Source organism: Anomaloglossus baeobatrachus, chromosome 5 (genome assembly GCF_048569485.1).
Source record: "Anomaloglossus baeobatrachus isolate aAnoBae1 chromosome 5, aAnoBae1.hap1, whole genome shotgun sequence".
NCBI lineage: Eukaryota > Metazoa > Chordata > Amphibia > Anura > Aromobatidae > Anomaloglossus > Anomaloglossus baeobatrachus.
This window is the reverse complement of record NC_134357.1, coordinates 425,057,389-425,077,998: the sequence shown is the minus strand read 5'-3', so window position 1 is coordinate 425,077,998 and position 20,610 is coordinate 425,057,389. Positions and strand designations below refer to the sequence as shown.

The 20,610-nt window shown below is 47.4% G+C and overlaps 1 protein-coding gene across 1 annotated transcript in view; it reads left to right on the top strand.

Moving 5' to 3' along the window:
* Positions 1-20,610, top strand: part of MAP3K3 (mitogen-activated protein kinase kinase kinase 3) — a 70,850-nt gene that overhangs the window by 16,134 nt on the left and 34,106 nt on the right. Inside the window, exon 4 of the mRNA XM_075350339.1 lies at positions 14,901-15,000. Coding sequence (XP_075206454.1) covers positions 14,901-15,000 — 100 coding nt within the window. The remainder of the gene's footprint in view (positions 1-14,900; positions 15,001-20,610) is intronic.

Genomic DNA, 20,610 nt, shown 5'->3' with positions numbered 1-20,610 from the left:
GACTTGCCGGAATCTCATGGGTTTCAGTATCTCCAGATTAGGCACGCCTTTCGAGCTCAGTTCTCTGGCCGTGGGGTTAGATTCTCCTCCTTCCCAGTCATTGGAATTATTAGATCACAGGGCCCTGGTGGTCTTATTTCTAAACTATACTCCTCCCTCATCCGGGCCAAGGCTATGAATAATCCTCTTTCTGTCCGTGAGAGGTGGAGTGCCAGGATCCCTGAAATTGATGACGTAGTATGGGACGACATTGTCGAATCCCACACGTTGGTCTCTCCTGCTGTTAACAATAGACTGATCCAATTATATATAATACACCAAAGTTATATTACTCCCCAGAGACTGAACAAAATGAAAAAACTGAATAATTCGGTGGGGATGGGCTGTCCGAGATGCGGGAGAGATGGTGCTGATTTTTGGCACATGATATGGGACTGCCGAGTCATTCTCTCCTATTGGGGTGAGATTGTAATGACTCTTTCCGCCATACTTCAAAAAGCGGTTGCTCTGTGCCCAGTCCAGTGTCTATTTGGGGTGGTAGATGTACACTCCTGGTCCCAAGATGAGAACTTATTAATAAAAAAAGGTCCTTTTTCTGGCCCGGAAGGGCATTATACTAAATTGGATGAGCACTCATCCCCCAACTAGAGCCTCTTGGATCGCATTGGTAAATGCTATAATCCTGTCTGAACAATTTGTTTATAAGACGAGGCTCTTCAACTAAATTTGACAAAATTTGGGGTAGATGGATGAGGTCGCCCTTGACTGGCGGATCTCCTGGTTCTCTTGCTGATAACCTACAATCGGTATTATCGCAATAATAGCCAGTAGTGCCCCGGTAGGCAGAGAGGAGACACATGTGATTCATGATACACTATATGAGGGATACCACAAGTTCCCCGGAACTTGGGTTGCACTCTCCTTGATAATATGGGTTTCTTGCCTTAAGATGGATGTGTCCCGCGAGCTAACACCTTTGCTATGTTTGATACTTTATGGATATGCTGAAAGTAATGGACGCTGATTCGATTGTTGTTGCTTTACTCTCCTGATGACCAACCAGTTTACATGTACTCTGTTTTACTATACAATTTGCTGATTTATTCTTCAATGTAATGTTTTACTTAACTTTCAATAAAACGAGTTTAAAAAAAAAAATACGAAAAATCTTATTATTTCACAGACTCGTGTTTTCTCCGGTACCTGTCACACGTATGCAAAGGAGGATGTCACACGTGTGACACACGTATGACCATAACCATGCGTGTGACTGGTACCTGATTAAACACGGACGTCTGAAACCGGCTTTAGAATTAGTGGAGCGGAGGTGCACATGATCAAACACAAGTTATCCCTTATTGATGGGGTATAACTTCCAAACCCGGTACAACCCATTTATATTGTGTGGATATCTCTGCTGTCTCCAGTGCAATATACCACTAACCCACACAGGGAATATCCACAGCCCAAATTGATGTACTATGTGTGGAAAATGAACCATTCTGTTCAGATTACACTCAGGGATTCTCAACAACATGTGCATGAGATTTCAGAAAATCTTTACTGTTTACTGCAACAGATATTTGCAGCAAATTAGCCATGCAGAAATGTCCCCGTGAATAAACCTTTTGACCTCCATTTTGAAGTACTTTTTTTAAAGGGATTGTTTTAGCATCATTGATGAATAAAATTGTAGAGTGTTTGTAAAAAAAAATAGAAAATTACTTTGCAATTTACGAATTATTAAAAATCCTTGTTGCTTTCAAGAGCCGAGGAATTTTTAATTAGAAGCCATCACCAGGAAATAAAAAATGCTGTGCGCACACTGCGTTTTTTTCCCCTACAGGTTTTGCTGCAGAATTTCTGCAGCAAAAAACAAGTAGCCTGTCACTTCTTTTACGCAGGTACCTGCGGTTTTTGCCATAGATAATGGTAAAAAAAACCGCAGGGACCAATCTGCGGCAAAATTGTGGGTGCGTTTTTACGTTTTTTGCCGCGGGTGCGGTAATTCTGCCGGAGGGTGCAGATTTTTCTTAAGAAAAAGTCAGTTTCCCAGTGCGCACAGAGCCTAACACAAGCTTTTGCATTTTCGCTGTTTACCAAAACCTGTTCAAGGTACAGTTATATAATCAATATGGACTTAAAGTGCCAACTCTAACCTTTAATTTGACGGTATTCACATCCTAATTGGAGTAAGGGTTTAGAAATTACAGCTCTTTAATATGCAGCTGCTTAACTTTCAAAAGTAATTGAACAACTATCTCCTAGCTGCTTAATAGAGTGCATGGGCTATTCCCTTGTAAATCCATCATCAATTAAGCAGGTAAAAGGTCTGGAACTCGTTCCAGGTATGGCATTTGCATTTTGAAGCTGTTGCTGGGAACGTGTGGTCACAGGAGCTCTCAATGGAAGAGAAACAGAACATCATTAGATAGAAAAAAAAAAAATCCATAGCAGAAAGCAGAAATGTTATAAGTCGCCAAGTCAACAGTTTGGCATCTTCTTCATAAAAAAAAAAGAATGCACTGGTGAGCTTGGGAACTCAAAAAGGCCTGGACGTTCATGGAAGACAACAGTGGTGGATGATTGCAGAATCTTTTTCATAATGAAGAAAAACCCCTTCACAACATCCACCTAAGGCTAGGTTCACACTTCCGTTAAACTGGATCAGTCACAATCTGCTCCTCTGCTAAACAACGGAATCCGTTTAGCGGATTCCGTTGTTCCAATAGACTTGTATGAGCGGCGGATTGTGACTGATAATGCTGCGTTGCACCCTCCGCCCGACTGATCAGTCGTTGAACGACTGACCGCGGGGCGGAAGGAATGCAGCCTGTAATGTTTTTTGAGCAGCGCAATCCGTAGGATTTCGCTGCGCATGCTCTCTGGCTCCCTGCACACGTAACCAGGATACACATCGGGTTACCAAGCAATGTGCTTTAATTAGTTACCCGATATTTACACTGGTTACGTGTGCAGGGAGCCAGTGCTAAGCGGTGCACGCTGGTAACCAGTGTAAATATCAGGTAATCAAGCAAAGTGCTTTGCTTTTAGTTACACAATATTTACCCTGGATACGTGTGCAGGGAGGCCGACACTTCCCCGCTCAGCTCCGCCCCCTCCCGCACTCCACATGTATACACACACGCGCGCACACACACACACTCACCTGTCCCCAGCCCTGCAGTACCCGCGGCACAGACGTCCTCAGCGCCACGGCACAGCTCTGCTCCACCCACCTCGAAATCCGCCCCCTCGCGCTCCGCCCACCGCACACAACGGAGTCCGACAATGAATTCTGTTCTTTGTCATCCGTTGTACAACGCATCAGTCACATGCGTCAAGCAGCGCATGTGACTGATGCAAAACAACGGAAATGTGAACCTAGCCTAAGGAAAGAACAATCTCCTGGAAGTAGGTGTTTTAGTATGTAATTCTAGCATAGGGAAAAGACCTCATGAAAGCAAATACAGAGGGGTTCACCACAAGGTGCAAACCATTAATGAGTCTTAAAAATAGAAAGGCCATATTAGACTTTGCAAAAAAAAAAAAAACATCTAAAAGAGCCAGCCCAGTTCTGGAAAAGCATTATTTGGACAGATAAACTAAGATTAACCTGTACCAGAATGATGGAAAGAAAAAAGTATGGGGAAGATTTAGAATGGTTCATTAGTCAGAGTACACCAGATCTTCTGTAACACATGGTGGAGACAGTGTGATGGCCGGCCGTGCATGGCTTCCAATGGCACTGGGTCACTAGTGTTTATTGATGATGTGACTGAAGACAGAAGCAGCCGGATGAATTCTGAAGTGTACAGGGTGATACGATCTGTTCAGGTTGAACCAAATGCAGGAAGGTGAATTAGACAGCGCTTCACAGTACAGGTGGACAACGACCTAAAACATCTATATATATAATTGCCTTATTCTGTCTGTCTGTCGGTCTGTCTCTCATGCTCCAAAATTGTGTCCTTACGGTGACATTGTGTCCTTACGGTGACACAAAGCTGATTGGCCGCTGGGCTCGCCATGGCCCCGCCCCCCCCACGGATTGGCTGCTCGCCCAGGCTGCGCCCCCACACGGATTGGCCAGCCGCTCGCCCAGGCTCCGCCCCCCCCACAGATTGGCCTCTCGCCCCGGCACCCTGCAGGCATTGGCAACTCGGCCAACTCGGCCCTCCCGCCCAACGGGCTCCCCTCCCTGCATTCCCTCATGTCCGTCTCACCTGTCAGCATTAAAAAATAAAATAGTCCTAGTTTATCGGTGAGTGCTGCCCTGTCTCTCTTTGTTCTATGGATATACTTGTTTTAAACTGGGCAATAGCACCTCGGTAATGGACTTTGTTGGATCCATCAAGATGAGAAAAAATGTTTTTCTGTGACATCTGAAAATCTAATGGATATAATCAAGGCAACTCCACACTGAACTGTTTGGGACAGAAATACCACACTACCTCCAGTATAGGTAAGCAGTGCGGTGCACAATCTCTTCTTATTTTTCAAACTCCTCACTGAGTACATGTCTCCTCCCCTGTAAGTCTCTTTGGCCCTCCAGATCCCGCTCTCAGAGTTGGTCCCGCCCCCTCTCCTCGCTCCGGCGCCATTTTATCAGCGTTTTTCTCTGCGATCATCACTGGCTGCAGCATCCCTGCTGAGGTGCTTGGGGGTCCGGGCTTTGGGATCTGGAGGGCACACAACACCGCTCCAGCGGTCTGGAAAGCCACAACCTCTGGTTGTGGGCCTCTGTATATACTCTCTGGGGGTCACTCTGGCAGAGCCCCCACTTCAGCAGCATGTCTCACACGAGGAGCAAGGCTCCAAAGCTGTATTCAATATGCACTGCATGTAAGCTCCTACTGCCTGAACAGAGCACCAATCCCCATTGTGCTGCCTGCTCTAACCTGACGATACCTCAGCCTGGAATCGTACCCCCAGGGGTCTCTCCGGCTGCTCCGGCTCCTGTGGCTGAACCCCCGGCTTGGGTAGATTCCTTATCTAGGTCTATCACCCAGTCTTTCGCAGACTCCATGGGACAGCTGTCCCGGACTTTGCTGAACATGCATCAGCCCCCTTCACAGGGAGCCTCTGCTGCTAGGGCTCTCTCAGCGGAGCTCACAGAGGATTCTTCATCTGGTCCCAGGCCCCGTCCTCCTAAGAGGAGACGTAGGGCTCCCTCCCCTTCCTCGTCCCGCGGCTCTGTTTCAGAGGCTGACTCGCGGGACGAGGAGGATGCCTTTACAGGGGCTCGGATGCTACCTCCATGTGCCCCATTGATCTGTCCGAAAGTGACTCAGATGTTAGTGATTTGATTGCGTCCATTAATTCTGTACTGGACCTCAATCCGCCAGTATTAGAGGAGCATCCCTCTCTGGCAGAAAAGCACCAGTTTACCTTGCCTAAGAGGACAAAGAGTGTGTTCTTTAACCACTCCAGTTTTCAGGCCGCTGTGACCAAGCCTAGGGCCTGTCCTGACAAACGCTTCCTAAAGCGTGGTTCTGATGACCGTTTTCCCTTTCCACCTGAGGTGGTCAAGGAGTGGGCTCATTCACCAAAGGTAGACCCCCCGGTGTCTAGACTCTCAGCCCGGATCGTGGTATCTGTGGCTGATGGCACCTCTCTTAAGGATTCCACTGACTGTCAGGTTGACCTTCTGGCCAAATCTGTATATGAGGCGGCAGGGGCCTCGTTCTCCCCATCTTTTGCAGCAGTATGGGCTCTCAAAGCCATCTCTGCTTCTCTAGAGGAGATGCATTCCCTCGCCAGGGAATCTATGCCCGAGATGGTTACCTTAACTTCCCAAGCTTCCGCTTTTTCATCCTATGCCATGTCTGCCATGCTGGAGGCTTCTCACCGCACTGCGGTGGCTTCGGCTAATTCCCTCGCTATCCGCAGGATCTTGTAGCTTCGAGAGTGGAAGGCAGATGCTTCTTCAAAGAAGTACCTTGCTGGGCTCCCTTTTGCTGGGTCCAGGCTATTCGGTGAACAACTGGATGAAATTATTAAGGAAGCTACTGGCGGGAAGAGTACTTCCATGCCACAAACCAAAACCAGGAAACCTGTCCAGGGTAGGAACCAGTCGAGGTTTCGTTCCTTTCGTTTTTCCAACTGGTCGTCCTCTAAGCCCTCAGCCTCGTCCACTAACTCAGCCAAGGACCAAAAATCCAACTGGCGCACAAAGGCGCGTCCACAGAAGACCGCAGGAGCTGCTGCCACTAAGGCAGCCTCCTCTTGACTATCTGTCCGCGCCAGCAACGTCCTTAGTCGGTAGCAGGCTCTCCCACTTTGGCGACGCGTGGTTTCAACACGTCTCCGATCAGTGGGTGCGGGATGTCATCTCCCACGGCTACAGGATTGAATTCTCTTCCAGCCCGCCAAACAGATTTTTTCTGTCAACTCCCCCCTGTTCCAAGGCCGCCGCCTTCTCTCAGGCCGTGGCATCCTTGCAGGCCAACGGAGTAATTGTACCGGTTCCCACCCGGTTTCTACTCAAATCTCTTCCTAGTCCCCAAAAAGGACGGTTCCTTCCGGCCCATCCTGGATCTCAAGCTTCTCAACAAGCATGTTCAGGTGCGGCATTTTCGCATGGAATCTCTGCGGTCAGTCATTGCCTCAATGACCCAAGGGGATTTCCTGGCATCCATCGACATCAGAGATGCCTATCTGCATGTGCCAATTGCAGTTTCTCACCAGCGTTGGATACGTTTTACAATCGGAGAGGAACATTTCCAATTCGTGGCTCTCCCCTTCGGGTTAGCCACGGCCCCTCGGGTATTCACCAAGGTCATGGCAGCAGTGATTGCGATCCTGCACCTACAGGGGTTGGCAGTGATTCCTTACCTGGACGACCTTCTAGTCAAGGCTTCATCCAGCGCAGACTGTCAGCGGAGTGTCTCGCTCACTCTCGCCACTCTAGCCCAATTCGGGTGGCTGGTCAATCTGCCCAAATCCACTCTGACTCCGACCCAGAGTCTCACGTACCTCGGGATGCAGTTCGAGACTCTTCCGGCACTTGTGAAGTTGCCCTTGATCAAACAGCAATCCCTCCAACTGGCGGTGCGCTCTCTGCTGAGGCCCCGCCGTTATTCCATCAGGCACCTGATGCAGGTGCTGGGTCAGATGGTGGCGTCAATGGAGGCTGTTCCCTTTGCCCAGTTCCATCTGCGTCCTCTGCAGCTGGACATTCTCCGCTGTTGGGACAAGCGGCCTTCCTCCTTGCACAGGTTAGTGGCTCTGTCGCCACAGACCAGGAGCTCTCTTAAGTGGTGGCTTCGGCCCCTCTCTCTGTCCCAGGGGCGCTCCTTCCTGACTCCGTCCTGGGTGATTCTCACCACGGATGCCAGTCTATCCGGCTGGGGAGCGGTATGTCTCCACCACCGAGCGCAGGGCACTTGGACTCCGTCCGAGTCAGCCCTCTCGATCAATGTGCTGGAAACCAGAGCTGTACTTCTAGCTCTCGTAGCCTTTCACCACCTGTTGGCGGGCAAGCACATCCGAGTCCAGTCAGACAACGCGACAGCGGTTGCCTACATCAATCACCAAGGCGGGACACGCAGCCGCCTGGCAATGTTGGAGGTACAACGCATTCTTCAATGGACGGAGGACTCCAAATCCACCATATCCGCAGTCCACATCCCAGGTGTGGAAAACTGGGAAGCAGATTATCTCAGCCGTCAAACCGTGGTCCGTGGCGAGTGGTCCCTGCACCCGGCAGTGTTTCAGTCAATCTGCCGCAAGTGGGGCACTCCGGAAGTGGACCTAATGGCATCCCGTCACAACAACAAGGTTCCGGTTTACGTGGCTCGCTCCCACGATCCTCAGGCCTTCGCCGCGGACGCTCTGGTTCAAGACTGGTCCCAGTTTCGTCTGTCCTACGTGTTTCCCCCTCTAGCTCTCTTGCCCAGAGTTCTGCGCAAGATCAGAATGGAGGGCCGTCGAGTCATTCTCATTGCCCCGGACTGGCCCAGGCGAGCTTGGTACCCAGACCTGCTCCATCTGTCCGTAGAGGTGCCGTGGCATCTTCCGGACCGTCCAGACCTTCTCTCACAAGGTCCGTTTTTCCGCCAGAATTCTGCGGCTCTCAGATTGACGGCGTGGCTCTTGAGTCCTGGATATTGACGGCTTCTGGTATCCCACCTGAAGTCATCTCCATGATGACTCTGGCCCGTAAGTCTTCCTCTGCCAAGATCTATCACAGGACTTGGAAAATTTTCCTGTCCTGGTGTCGCTCTTCTGGCCATTCTCCTTGGCCTTTTTCCTTGCCGACCCTTCTGTCGTTTCTACAGTCCGGTCTGCAGCTGGGACTGTCCCTCAACTCTCTCAAGGGACAAGTCTCGGCTCTGTCAGTGCTGTTCCAGCGGCGTATCGCCCGGCTGGCTCAGGTCCGCACCTTCATGCAAGGTGCGTCTCACATCATTCCGCCTTACCGGCGGCCCTTGGATCCCTGGGACCTCAATTTGGTTCTCACGGCTTTGCAGAAACCCCCCTTTGAACCTTTTAGGGAGGTTTCTTTGTTTCGTCTTTCACAAAAAGTGGTCTTTCTAGTGGCCATAACTTCCCTCAGGAGAGTATCTGATTTAGCTGCGCTTTCTTCGGAGTCCCCTTTTTTGGTTTTTCATCAAGACAAGGTGGTTTTCCGTCCGACTCCGGACTTTCTCCCTAAGGTGGTTTCTCCTTTCCACTTTAACCAGGACATTACCCTACCTTCCTTTTGTCCGGCTCCTGTTCATCGCTTTGAAAAAGCGTTGCATACTCTGGATCTGGTGCGGGCGCTCCGGATCTATGTGTCTCGCACCGCTGCCCTTAGGCGGTGCACCTCTCTTTTTGTGCTAACCACAGGTCGGCGCAAGGGCCTCTCTGCTTCTAAGCCGACCTTAGCCCGTTGGATTAAGTCCACCATTTCGGATGCCTAGCTGGGTTCTCGGGTGCCTCCCCCGCCGGGGATCAAGGCACACTCGACCAGAGCTATCGGTGCCTCTTGGGCTTTTAGGCACCAAGCTACGGCTCAACAAGTCTGTCAGGCTGCCACTTGGACTAGCCTACATACCTTTTCAAAGCACTACCAAGTGCATGCTCATGCTTCGGCAGATGCGAGCTTGGGCAGACGCATCCTTCAGGCGGCTGTCGCCCACTTGTGAAGTTAGGCTCTGCCTACTTCTCAGTTTTTCTGTTTATTCCCACCCAGGGACTGCTTTGAGACGTCCCAATGTCTGGGTCTCCCATAGGAACGATAAAGAAAAAGAGAATTTTGTTTACTTACCGTAAATTCTTTTTCTTATAGTTCCGTAATGGGAGACCCAGCACCCTCCCTGTTGCCTGTTGGCAGTTTCTTGTTCCGCGTGTTATCACCGGCTGTTGTCGTAGACAGAGGTGCCGGTTGTTCCGGTTCTTGCTCTGTTTTTACTTGTGGGTGGCTATTCTCCTTCCGCTTTTGCACTAAACTGGCTAGATCTGGTTTCTCCAGGGGGTGTATAAGCTCAGAGGGAGGAGCTACACTTTTGAGTGTAGTACTTTGTGTGTCCTCCGGAGGCAGAAGCTAAACACCCAATGTCTGGGTCTCCCAATACGGAACTATAAGAAAAAGAATTTACGGTAAGTAAACAAAATTCTCTTTTTTTATTTCAAAGACCAGTGTTTTCTCTGGTACAAGTCACACTGATGTCGCACGTATGCAAACACTGATGTCGCACGTATGCAAACACTGATGTCATATGCGTGACCATACCGATGCGTCTGGCTTGTACCTGATTAAACACGGACGTCTGAAAGGGACCTAAATGTAAGTCCTATGTCTTTTAATCTCCTTCCGGCAGCTTCATCGTTTTTCGGTGCTGCTCCAGTCCCGATGCTCCATCTTGTGCCCTTTTTATCTTCTGATTGTCCGGAACATCAGAAGTTACGTCACAAGCTCTCAATGCAACTTGTTCTTGCTTTCCTAGAGATATATTGAGTTGTGACCTCTGGCGCGCTCCATGAGATACGGAGGTCACAAATCACAGGAGACAGTCAGGAGCGTTGCTGGAAAATAATGAAGATGGCAGTAGACAGGGGTCAGGGGACTTGTATTCAAAGCACCACCCTAGCAGTGCAATAAAAAATACCCGCTGGAGTGGAGCTTTACGAGACAACTTAAGACAGACCCACAAATAAGCAAGAAATGAAGTCAGCTGCAGTAAAGCCTGGCAAAGCATCACAGATGACGCCCATGGCTTCCAGACTTCAGGCAGTCATTGCCAGCAAGGGATTATATATGAAGCATTAAAAATTAACATTTCATTTATTGCAAAGTTCCTTTGTCCATTTATTTTGAGCCCCTGAAATGAGGAGACTTTGTAGAAATATGGTTTCAATTCCTAAACGTTTCGCAGGATATTATTGTTCAACCCCTTTAATTAAACCTGAAAGTCTCCACTTCAATTGTCTCTCAACTTAAAATTGCATTTAATTTCATTTTAAATGAAAAATAATGTCATGCAGAGTACAGCTTTGTCAAAAGTAAAGAGAGAGTACATTTAACACAAAAACCTGGTTTAAACAATAGGCAAGAAGGGCAGCACTTACAAGCTGTTTGCTATAGAGCTTGTAAGCACTGCTTCAATCCTGCAAAAACTGCCTCTTGTAGCAATATTTGAGAGGGCACATTTCAGACTATCAGTGACACCATGATGTTGGTCTGAACTGTCAATCTTCAGGAGCCTTCTTCTTCAGGGAATAAATTTTATAATAAATAGATTTTTTTTTTTTATTCCCTGAAGAAGAAGGCAGTGTGCCTTTGAAACGCGTTGGAATTGACTCAATAAAAATATCTTAAGGAATCTTCAACGGTGTGGTTCATAGCGCGGCTGAAAAAACCCGTCCTCTTTCATCTCCGTCTTTTCAGTTACCACTTCTGACGGGGCCGCAGCTGGAACCAGCTCAGCACTCCCATACGCTATCATAGGGGTTGTGACTGTCACAACCGGACCAGGTGAGTGCATCTCTCTCTTTTCTCTCATACCCTAAATATCGGGTAAGACCCTATTGCGCCCTTGTTTTCCCACTACAGATTGAATCTTCAGGAGCGCACCAGTACCCTGTAAACAGGAAGCTTGGAGGCCGGGGAGCAGTGTGCTCCTGAATAGTAATCTTTATACAACTCATTTAAGAGAGAAGTCTGATCAAAATAGAAAATTAGTGAGTTTTTTTCATCTGCACTGCCACAGTATAACCAAAATGTCTTTTAGGCCTATTACTATGGGGCATCCTGCCCACTACTAGGGTCTCCTCCCACATTCAGGGAGTGTAGAGTGGGCACATCTCCAATTATTGGTAGCCCCTCAGCTCTGTGTAGGAGTGTAAGCCTCACCCTGTGGGGTCTTTTTTAACCACTCCTGAGGTTTTATGGCTTTCCCCGTGTTAATACCTACAAGCTGCCATGATGTTGTAATTTTTGGTAAATTATAGGTTATCCATGTTCAGCCGAGGAATGTGCGCAGCCCCGTCAATGGCCTAATTGTGACCGGCCCTGGCTTCCTCTGATGTCTTACCTGAGTTTCCCTCATCTTAAGGGTCTCTCATTTTCAGACTGGAGCCTGGAAATACGGTGGCGACTGCCAGATCTGACCACAGCTATGTGGGACGGCCTGGGGCTGAGCAGGCAGGATTCCTAGGCAGCGGGATAGCTTAGTGCTGGCTGAGCTCCGGCAGCGAGCACCCGAGGTGGAAGGTTCAGCCGACGATTAGCAAACACTGGCGCGCTCTGTGCCTCGCTTGGTGCTATATATTTCAGGAATGTCCCTTGTGGTTTTCTCTCCTTCCAGAAAACCGTATCTGTTAACACCCTAATGAAGCCCCAGAGCCGTCCACATGACAGCCCGTAAAAGCCATTCAGATAAGTCTCATGGAGGTGCCAGCATTGTTCTGGCCAAAACACAGAATGTCAGACGAGGCCTCTGTCTCTCAGCGTCAGCTCCAGACCCGAAAACCATTACAGATCCAGCCGCTTCATCTTGCACTCATTAATACTTCCCACAGTTGGGAACGGAGAAGCTCTGGGGGTATTCACTAAAAAATTATCAAACATTTGTACACAATGGCGTGAAAACCGATTGATAAAGAAACATCAACCCTAATTTTGATCTGATCTTGCTTTGCTGTGCAAGGGAAAGTCAGCTATTGCTCCCTGGCATCAGCTGTTGCAGGTTGTGGAGAGATTGCATTGAATTGGGACATAGTAATGTGCTGTGTGTGCGGCATAAAGCCAGCGGTACTGATTAGATGGAACCCGGCTGTATGGATCGTATCGGAGGTGCCATAGTGTAATTCTATACCATGTTATCTGTGTGTTCCCGCTGGAATTTCCTGCCCAGTGCCGCTGGCATTGTATGCTAATGAGAGGCAGGCGTTCCAGGAGCCGGAGCACCACACTGCAGCTGCCATGTGGATATATGATGGACTGGGGGAATGATTACTTACTGGGGTTAGGTAGCAGGGCACTGGGTCTGGGTAGAGATGGGGAATAGTAACTATTCGTGTTACCCAATACCGAGTACTATTCCAGTATTCGTCATGACAAGAACAATGCTCTGGTTCCACATTGACTTGTATTAGGTTCATTATTCGGGACTCAATACCAGAATAAAAAAATTGTTTAAAAGAACAGAGAGTCCTCAGTGGTTGATACCTTTTAATGGCTAACTGAAAAGATGGTAATAATTGCAAGCTTTCGAGACTACTCAGGTCTCTTCATCAGACCTGAGTAGTCTCGAAAGCTTGCAATTATTACCATCTTTTCAGTTAGCCATTAAAAGGTATCAACCACTGAGGACTCTCTGTTCTTTTAAACAATTTTTTTATCTCTACTGGCTAACACGGTACAAAGATATATTTTACTTGTATCAATACCAGAATAGTGTTTTGGGATTTGTTACGAATAATCTGAACACGAAGAGTTACTATTCGCCCATCACTAGTTCTGGGTGATGGTTAAGGAGCATATGAGACGATCGGAGAAAAAAAGGATTCCACTATCACCTGGATATTGTTCTATCCTTTTTTTTTTTTCTTAGTGGTGCAATTTGTTCTTGTACTAATTATTACATACGGGCAAGTGATAATTACTGAGCAGCAGCAGTGTGTGTATATGAGCCGCAGCTCTAGTGACACCTGCAGGCAGGTTGTGGTGCTACATGAAAATCATTTTTACTACTGTGCACACAGACTTTTGCTCAATAGTACATACAGTGGAACTTCAGTTTGACTAACCCGGTTTGTGAGTATTTCGCTATACGAGCAAAGCTTGCTGTAAATTTGTAACTCAGTTTACGAGCAAATACTGCACAAACTTCCGGTTCTGTACTTTAACCGCGCTCTTACCTGTTCTTGCAGTCCGCACAAACACGCGCACACACACATATTATGCTCACTTTACCTTCCGTTCCATCGCCGGCCTCATGGTTCTTGTAGTTCGCCGCTACAGGATGTGTATCGGGTAACCATCGCGACGATGGAGGAACTTCCGCTGTCAGCCACTACTCAAAGGCAGCGCGCTGACCAATCAGACGCAAGCGGCTCTGCCTTTGACGTCAGCGCTCTGGCAGCGGAAGTGCCTCCATCAAGATGGTTACCTGATACACATCCTGTGCCGGCGAACTACAAGAACCATGAGGCCGGCGATGGAAGGTAAGGTGAGCATATTATGTGTGTTTTTGTGCGTGTGTGTGTGTGTGTGTGGAATGGCACAATAGGGGACCAGGATGGGACATTGAACAAGTTGTGGAACAAATTGTCTAAGCTTCCATTATTTCCTATGGGAAATTTTGCTTTGCTAGAAGAGTAACTTGGTTAACAAGCACTCCCAGAACGGATTGTTCTCGTAAACCAAGGTTCCACTGTGTATGCATTTCCATCCTTCAATGTACAATAAAAGGTGAAGGCAGAAAAAATAAATTGTGCACTAATATTACAATAGAAAGGGGTTTGGATTAGACACTCAAGTCAGCCCACAGACTTCCAGATATCCCCATGAGCTTTAAGGTATGTGCACATGTTGAGTTTTTCCTGCTGCAAAAATCTGAATGTAGGTAGGAAAAATACCTTAAATGCACGTAAACATACACAAACTATTTAAGTAAAGAATGAGAAAATCTATATTTTAATACAATGTAATATTAAATTGCAGATCAGAAAAACAGATTGGGAAAACGTGGGTATGCCACACTGCAATACACACGTGTGCCACTCGGGGCAGTATATGATCACAAGTACGGCACCTAACACGAAGTCCGGAGTCACACTTGTGAGTGACTCGTGTAATACGTGCATCCCCGCACGGCCTGCTGCTCTCGGGACAGGAGCGTCTCCGCTGCATGCAATTACACCCAGCTGACCTGCTCCTGTCAGGAGAGTTTGTGGCCGTGCCGGGTGATGCGATGCGAGACTCGCGCGTATTACATGAGTCACATGCAAGTGTGAATCCAGACTAGTAGTGATCAGGTCGATAAATAATGGAGAGATAGATTCAACAGTAGATATGAGGCCTAGAAACATCAAGCAAAGGTCCACTTCAATAAATTAGGGTAAATATGTCGGCAGAGATTGGCAATCTGTTAAAGGAAAATGAACTGGGGTAAATCCGAAGGGAATGGAGGACCCACTGCTCCCACCATGCGTCTCAGTGAAGAAGTGTTGTTTAGAAGGCTTCTATGCGCCCCTTTAGTGGTGGCGACTACAGTCAGAATTTTATATTTGTGCTCTTCAGCGGCTTTTAACTTTGTATTAGAAAAACTGAGATCTGGTCATTAGGTCTAGTAATGAAAGAATACACAGAAAATGCCTGATAATAAAAATATATATTTCGGTTGATTCCTTCTAATTTGGCCATCTCTAAATATCCATGCTTACACTGAGGTGTCCCTATCTCACAGGATCCTGCAGTTTCCTCGGCCTGTAAAGTTTGAGGATGTGGAGCAGAAGGTGAAATTCGTCTTCGGGCAACAGATGGACCTACATTACATGAACAGTGAGGTAAGAGTGGCCTGAAATGCAGATAGTCTTATTATTCAGTAATCGGGTGCCCAGTAATCCAATTATAGAAATCTGATAAGGGAGTTGATTGGTTATTTATGGGCAGCTGCTCAAACCATTGATCTGTACTGGTTTTATCCATGACGCCATTTCAGAGATCTGTGTGTATTATGCCTGCTTTACACGCTTCAATAGATCTTTCAATCCGTCGTCGGGGTCAAGTTGTAAGTGACACACATCCGGCATCGTTCGTGACGTATTTGCGTGTGACACCTACGTGCGATCAAGATTGACCGCAAATACGGTGATCGCATACACGTCGTTTATTCCTCATACATTGGACGTTTTGTTGTATGAACCTAGTCAATTGAAACGTGTGACATCCCTCATACGATTTTGATGTCTGAGGCTATGTGCGCAGGTGTGCGCTCTGCACCGCAGCTTAAAAAAGGTCCGCTTCAGAGCGCAGCTGAAAAGCTGCGTTCTGAAGCGCCTCACAATGTCTGTCATTCACTATCTCTGTCCCTCTCTCTCTGTCCATGTCAGTCTATCCCTCTTACCCCCTCTCTCATACTCGCCGATCCCCGATCACCAACGCGGCGCTGCACGGCATTCACACTGCTCCGGCAGCTTTTACTATTTTGAAAAAGCCGGCCGCTCAATAAACAATCTCATATTCCCTGCTTTCCCTGCCCACCGGCGCCTATGATTGGTTGCAGTGAGACACGCCTCCACGCTGAGTGACAGGTGTCTCACTGCACCCAATCACAGCAGCCGGTGGGCGTGTCTGTACTGTGCAGTGAAATAAATAATTAAATAATTAAAAAAACCTGCGTGCGGTCCCCCCCAATTTTAATACCAGCCAGATAAAGCCATACGGCTGAAGGCTGGTATTCTCAGGATGGGGAGCTCCACGTTATGGGGAGCCCCCCAGCCTAAAAATATCAGCCAGCAGATGCCCAGAATTGCCGCATACATTAGATGCGACTGTTCTGGGACTGTACCCGGCTCTTCACGATTTGCCCTGGTGCGTTGGCAATCGGGGTAATAAGGAGTTATTGGCAGCCCATAGCTGCCAATAACTCCTAGATTAATCATGTCAGGCGTCTCCCGAGATACCTTCCATGATTAATCTGTAAGTGACAGTAAATAAACACACACACACGAAAAAATCCTTTATTAGAAATAAAAAAAACACACATATACCCTCGTTCACCACTTTAATAAGCCCGAAAAAGCCCTCCATGTCCGGCGTAATCCAGGATGGTCCAGCGTCGCTTCCAGCTCTGCTGCATGAAGGTGACCGGTGAATATAGCAACATGTGACATTTAAAACTTAACTTTTAATTGGGTTATATAAAATGAAATAAATAAGTGCAAACAGTGATCCACACACCAATTTAAAACCTGAAAATGATGAGGCCAATCAAGGATTATAGCGCCATCACTTTCAATCAAGCGGGTGAATATTTTATTCACCCATACGATATAACACAGGTGAACAAAAGGGTGAAGTGCCCTATATATAAATATCACATCCAATATCAATAGCTGGGGGGATAATGGGTATATGTGACCTACAATAATATGAAAGGTTTATATCAAACACCCCAGAGATGTTAACCAACAATAATATTTAGGCATAAATTGATACCTACTCAGCTATAAAATCGAACACTGTAAATTAACAGACAGAGGGACACCTTGATAGGCATATGCAGTATAAATTACAGTATCCAATAGATAGTAGCTCTTAATGGATATAGTATATTCAATAGAATCTCTGTCTATCAATCAACAATAATAATTAGATAGTGCAATATTGAAGACACAAATAAATGGAATAATCTCACCCAATTCTTGTATCCCGTTAAGGGGTCAAGGTTCTCCTGTGTTGCTGAGATCCATAAGTCAGTATGACGGGAGAAGTGGATTGGTCACTGACCCTGTCAGGGATTAAGCTGACCCTTTTTCCACAGTAAACTACCGCCCTGACAAGGGCAGTCCACAGCTGACCCTGTTGTGGCTAGCCCTAATATCCAGACCAAGTGCCTCCCGACGCGTTTCACATCATATGTTCATCAGGGGAGACATATGGCACTTGAAGATGGCGGTGATGGCTCAATGCAGAGCTCAACCCTATGTGGCCTGGTATCAATGAGGATGTGTGATGTAGTGGGGCTATAAAAAGGAGCCTTCGTCCCACCCCCTATTGTGCGATCCGCCTCTGCAAATTATGCAGATAATACGGCGGTGAAAGAGAAAGCCCGGATACTCAAAGGTTAAACCGGGGTTGATATATAAGAGCGATTCAATAAAGAGTGACTCAATCATGATAAATAAAGGTGCACCACATTAATCCAATATGTATATACAGCGTTCTTACCGGATAGATTGGCAGAACGTATATTTCCATCATAGATCCATAAGTGGAAAGATGCATTTCCTGGTTACGAGTCCGTGACGGTTGGAGGCGTGTCATGAAAAGAGGAGGTGTATGTCACGTCACAAGACGCGACACACACGTCATCCATCAGTGACCACCCGGTGGAACGCATGATTTCATGGTTCCCCGGTCAGGTGATTGATATCGCAGTCAGTGGGTGTGTCAAAAAGTGTATGTCACGTCATAGGGCGTTATACACGTGTAACCCATCAGTGACCAGCCACTGGCACGCATGGTCTCCTGGTTCGCCGGTCACATGAAATGTCATAAATGACAAACATAAACATCAAGTAATCCACCAAATGCACGTCACAATGGCATAACCGGAGACCATGCAGAGCTCAAACAACAGGTGGACACGTGATCCATGACGAGCAAAAGGGGCGTGCGAATTACTCATACGGCGCACGTCCGAGTCGTCATAAGAGGGGTTTTTTCTCATCACATTTTATATCGTATGGGTGAATAAAATATTCACCCGCTTGATTGAAAGTGATGGCGCTATAATCCTTGATTGGCCTCATCATTTTCAGGTTTTAAATTGGTGTGTGGATCACTGTTTGCACTTATTTATTTCATTTTATATAACCCAATTCAAAGTTAAGTTTTAAATGTCACATGTTACTATATTCCCAGAAATCATACATGTAAGAGTTCCATTCTGATACCTATTGGTATTGAATTTTTGCTATTTCAATGAAGGTGACCGGAGCTGCAGAATACACCGCCGCTCCTGTCAGCTCCACGCAGCTAATGAAGGGAATAGCGCGATCAGCTGAGCTGTCACTGAGGTTACCCGCTGTCACTGGATACAGCGGTGGCCGCGGGTAACCTCAGTGACAGCTCAGCTGATCGCGCGGCTGTCTTCAGTTGCTGCGTGGAGCTGACAGGAGCGGCGGTGTATTCTGCAGCTCCGGTCACCTCCATGCAGCAGAGCTGGAAGCGACGCTGGACCATCCTGGATTACCCTGGACATGGAGGGCTTTTTCGGGCGTATTAAAGTGGTGAACGAGGGTATATGTTTGTGTTTTTAATTTCTAATAAAGGATTTTTTCGGGTGTGTGTGTTTATTTACTGTCACTTACAGATTAATCATGGAAGGTATCTCGGGGAGACGCCTGACATGATTAATCTAGGAGTTATTGGCAGCTATGGGCTGCCAATAACTCCTTATTACCCCGATTTGCCAACACACCAGGGCAAATCGGGAAGAGCCGGGTACAGTCCCAGAACTGTCGCATCTAATGTATGCGGCAATTCTGGGCATCTGCTGGCTGATATTGTTAGGCTGGGGGGCTCCCCATAACGTGGAGCTCCCCATCCTGAGAATACCAGCCTTCAGCCGTATGGCTTTATCTGGCTCGTTTTAAACTTGGGAGGGGGGGGGGGGGGCACACGCCGTTTTTTTTTTTTTAATTATTTATTTCACTGCACAGTATAGACACGCCCACCGGCTGCTGTGATTGGGTGCAGTGAGACACCTGTCTCTCAGCGTGGGGGCGTGTCTTACTGCAACCAATCATAGGCGCCGGTGGGCGGGGAAAGCAGGGAATACGAGATTGTTTAATGAGCGGCTGGCTTTTTCAAAATAGTAAAAGCCGCCAGAGCAGTGTGAATGCCGTGCAGCGCCGCGCCGGGGATCGGTGAGTATGAGAGAGGGCTGCTCAATTCAGTTACTCAGGAGTTTAGCGGTCACCGGTGAATCCTTCACGAGTGACCGCTAATCAGGACGCGACACAGAATAGAGCCGCAGCATGACAATGAAGTCGGGTGAAGTTAACCCGAGTTCATTCTGATCGTGCGGCTCTTTCTGTGTCTGCTGTCATCTGCCATTCAGCTCTGCTACATGGCTGTCTGTGTCTGCTGTTAGCGATCATGTAGCAGAGCTGAATGGCAGATGACATTGTAAAAACGCATCCCTACAAATTACACACGCTTGGCAAGTCAATAAAAAAAATAAAAAAAAAATAAAGGGTGCCCAATGCATACGTCACAGAACACATGATCTAAAGGATCGCATACAAAATTGATCAATTTAACATAGACTACTAACGCACGTGTGACAGCAAATGAGCGACCTACGTGCGATCTCATTAAATCGCATATGCGACCTGGGCGTGTCACATCGCATACGAGATCGCACACCTAATTGTAAGGTGTAAAGCTGGCTTTAGGCATTAGCATTCACTACTACTAGCAAAAGAGCTTTTTGAGGTTGGGAGGCCGCAGGGGGTTATAAGGTGGATGACCAATCCTCCCGACATAGGTAAACGCATGTTTGGAGACACGAAGGTCAGTGGGTGCTCTCGTCCGCCGATTCGGCCGCCTGTAGAAAGACAGCATGGCCCAGGGCTCATCCCAATTGAACGCCCGACCTCCTTAACCGTGGGCGGAACACTACTCCACATTAAGACTTTATTGGATCCCTAAACAATTAATGGCACATAGCACATAACCAGCAAAATGTAACCAGCAACGGTTTCTCACTCTTCCGCTGGCTCACCAAGGATTAGAATGTCCGTGCCTCAGAGCTTCCAGGGCTACTTACTCCAAACCAGCAGCACCCCGCTTTCGGCAGGCACCCACAGAGAATGGAAGAACGCCAAATTTAGGAAGCTGGCTGAGGACCGCAAAACTTGTAGTCAGATGACTGGATTGTCCCAAGCTGGATTCCTTCCTTATGTAGTCTTTGATATCTCAGCCGAATCCTTGCATTCGATGCTGAAGTCCATGTAGTATTATAATCCAGGTTTGGTTATGGCTTGCCAATCGGATCCGCAGGTCCTAGAGTCATAGCATGTAGCAAGAGTCTCTACCCCGGCAATGGACAGTCCTCCTTCTTATACCCCTGAGCTCTACATTCAGACAATTAGGGTATTCACGATTGGTGGATAAGACTGGGCTATTATTGGCTAGATTTCAAGCCGTATACAAAATATCCCACATAATAATAATACACATAGTAATACAATGGGAGGTTTGCATAATTGATTTTTCTGGGTATCTGACCTTCACTGGCCAAGGCAATTACATGAGTCGCCAAGAACTTTAACACTAGACCCCTAAAGGCCCCTTTACACAGAGACTTTCTAGCGATCCCATCAGCGATCCCGACTTGGCCGGGATCGCTGGAAAGTCTCTAAACAGTCGCTGTTGAGCTATCA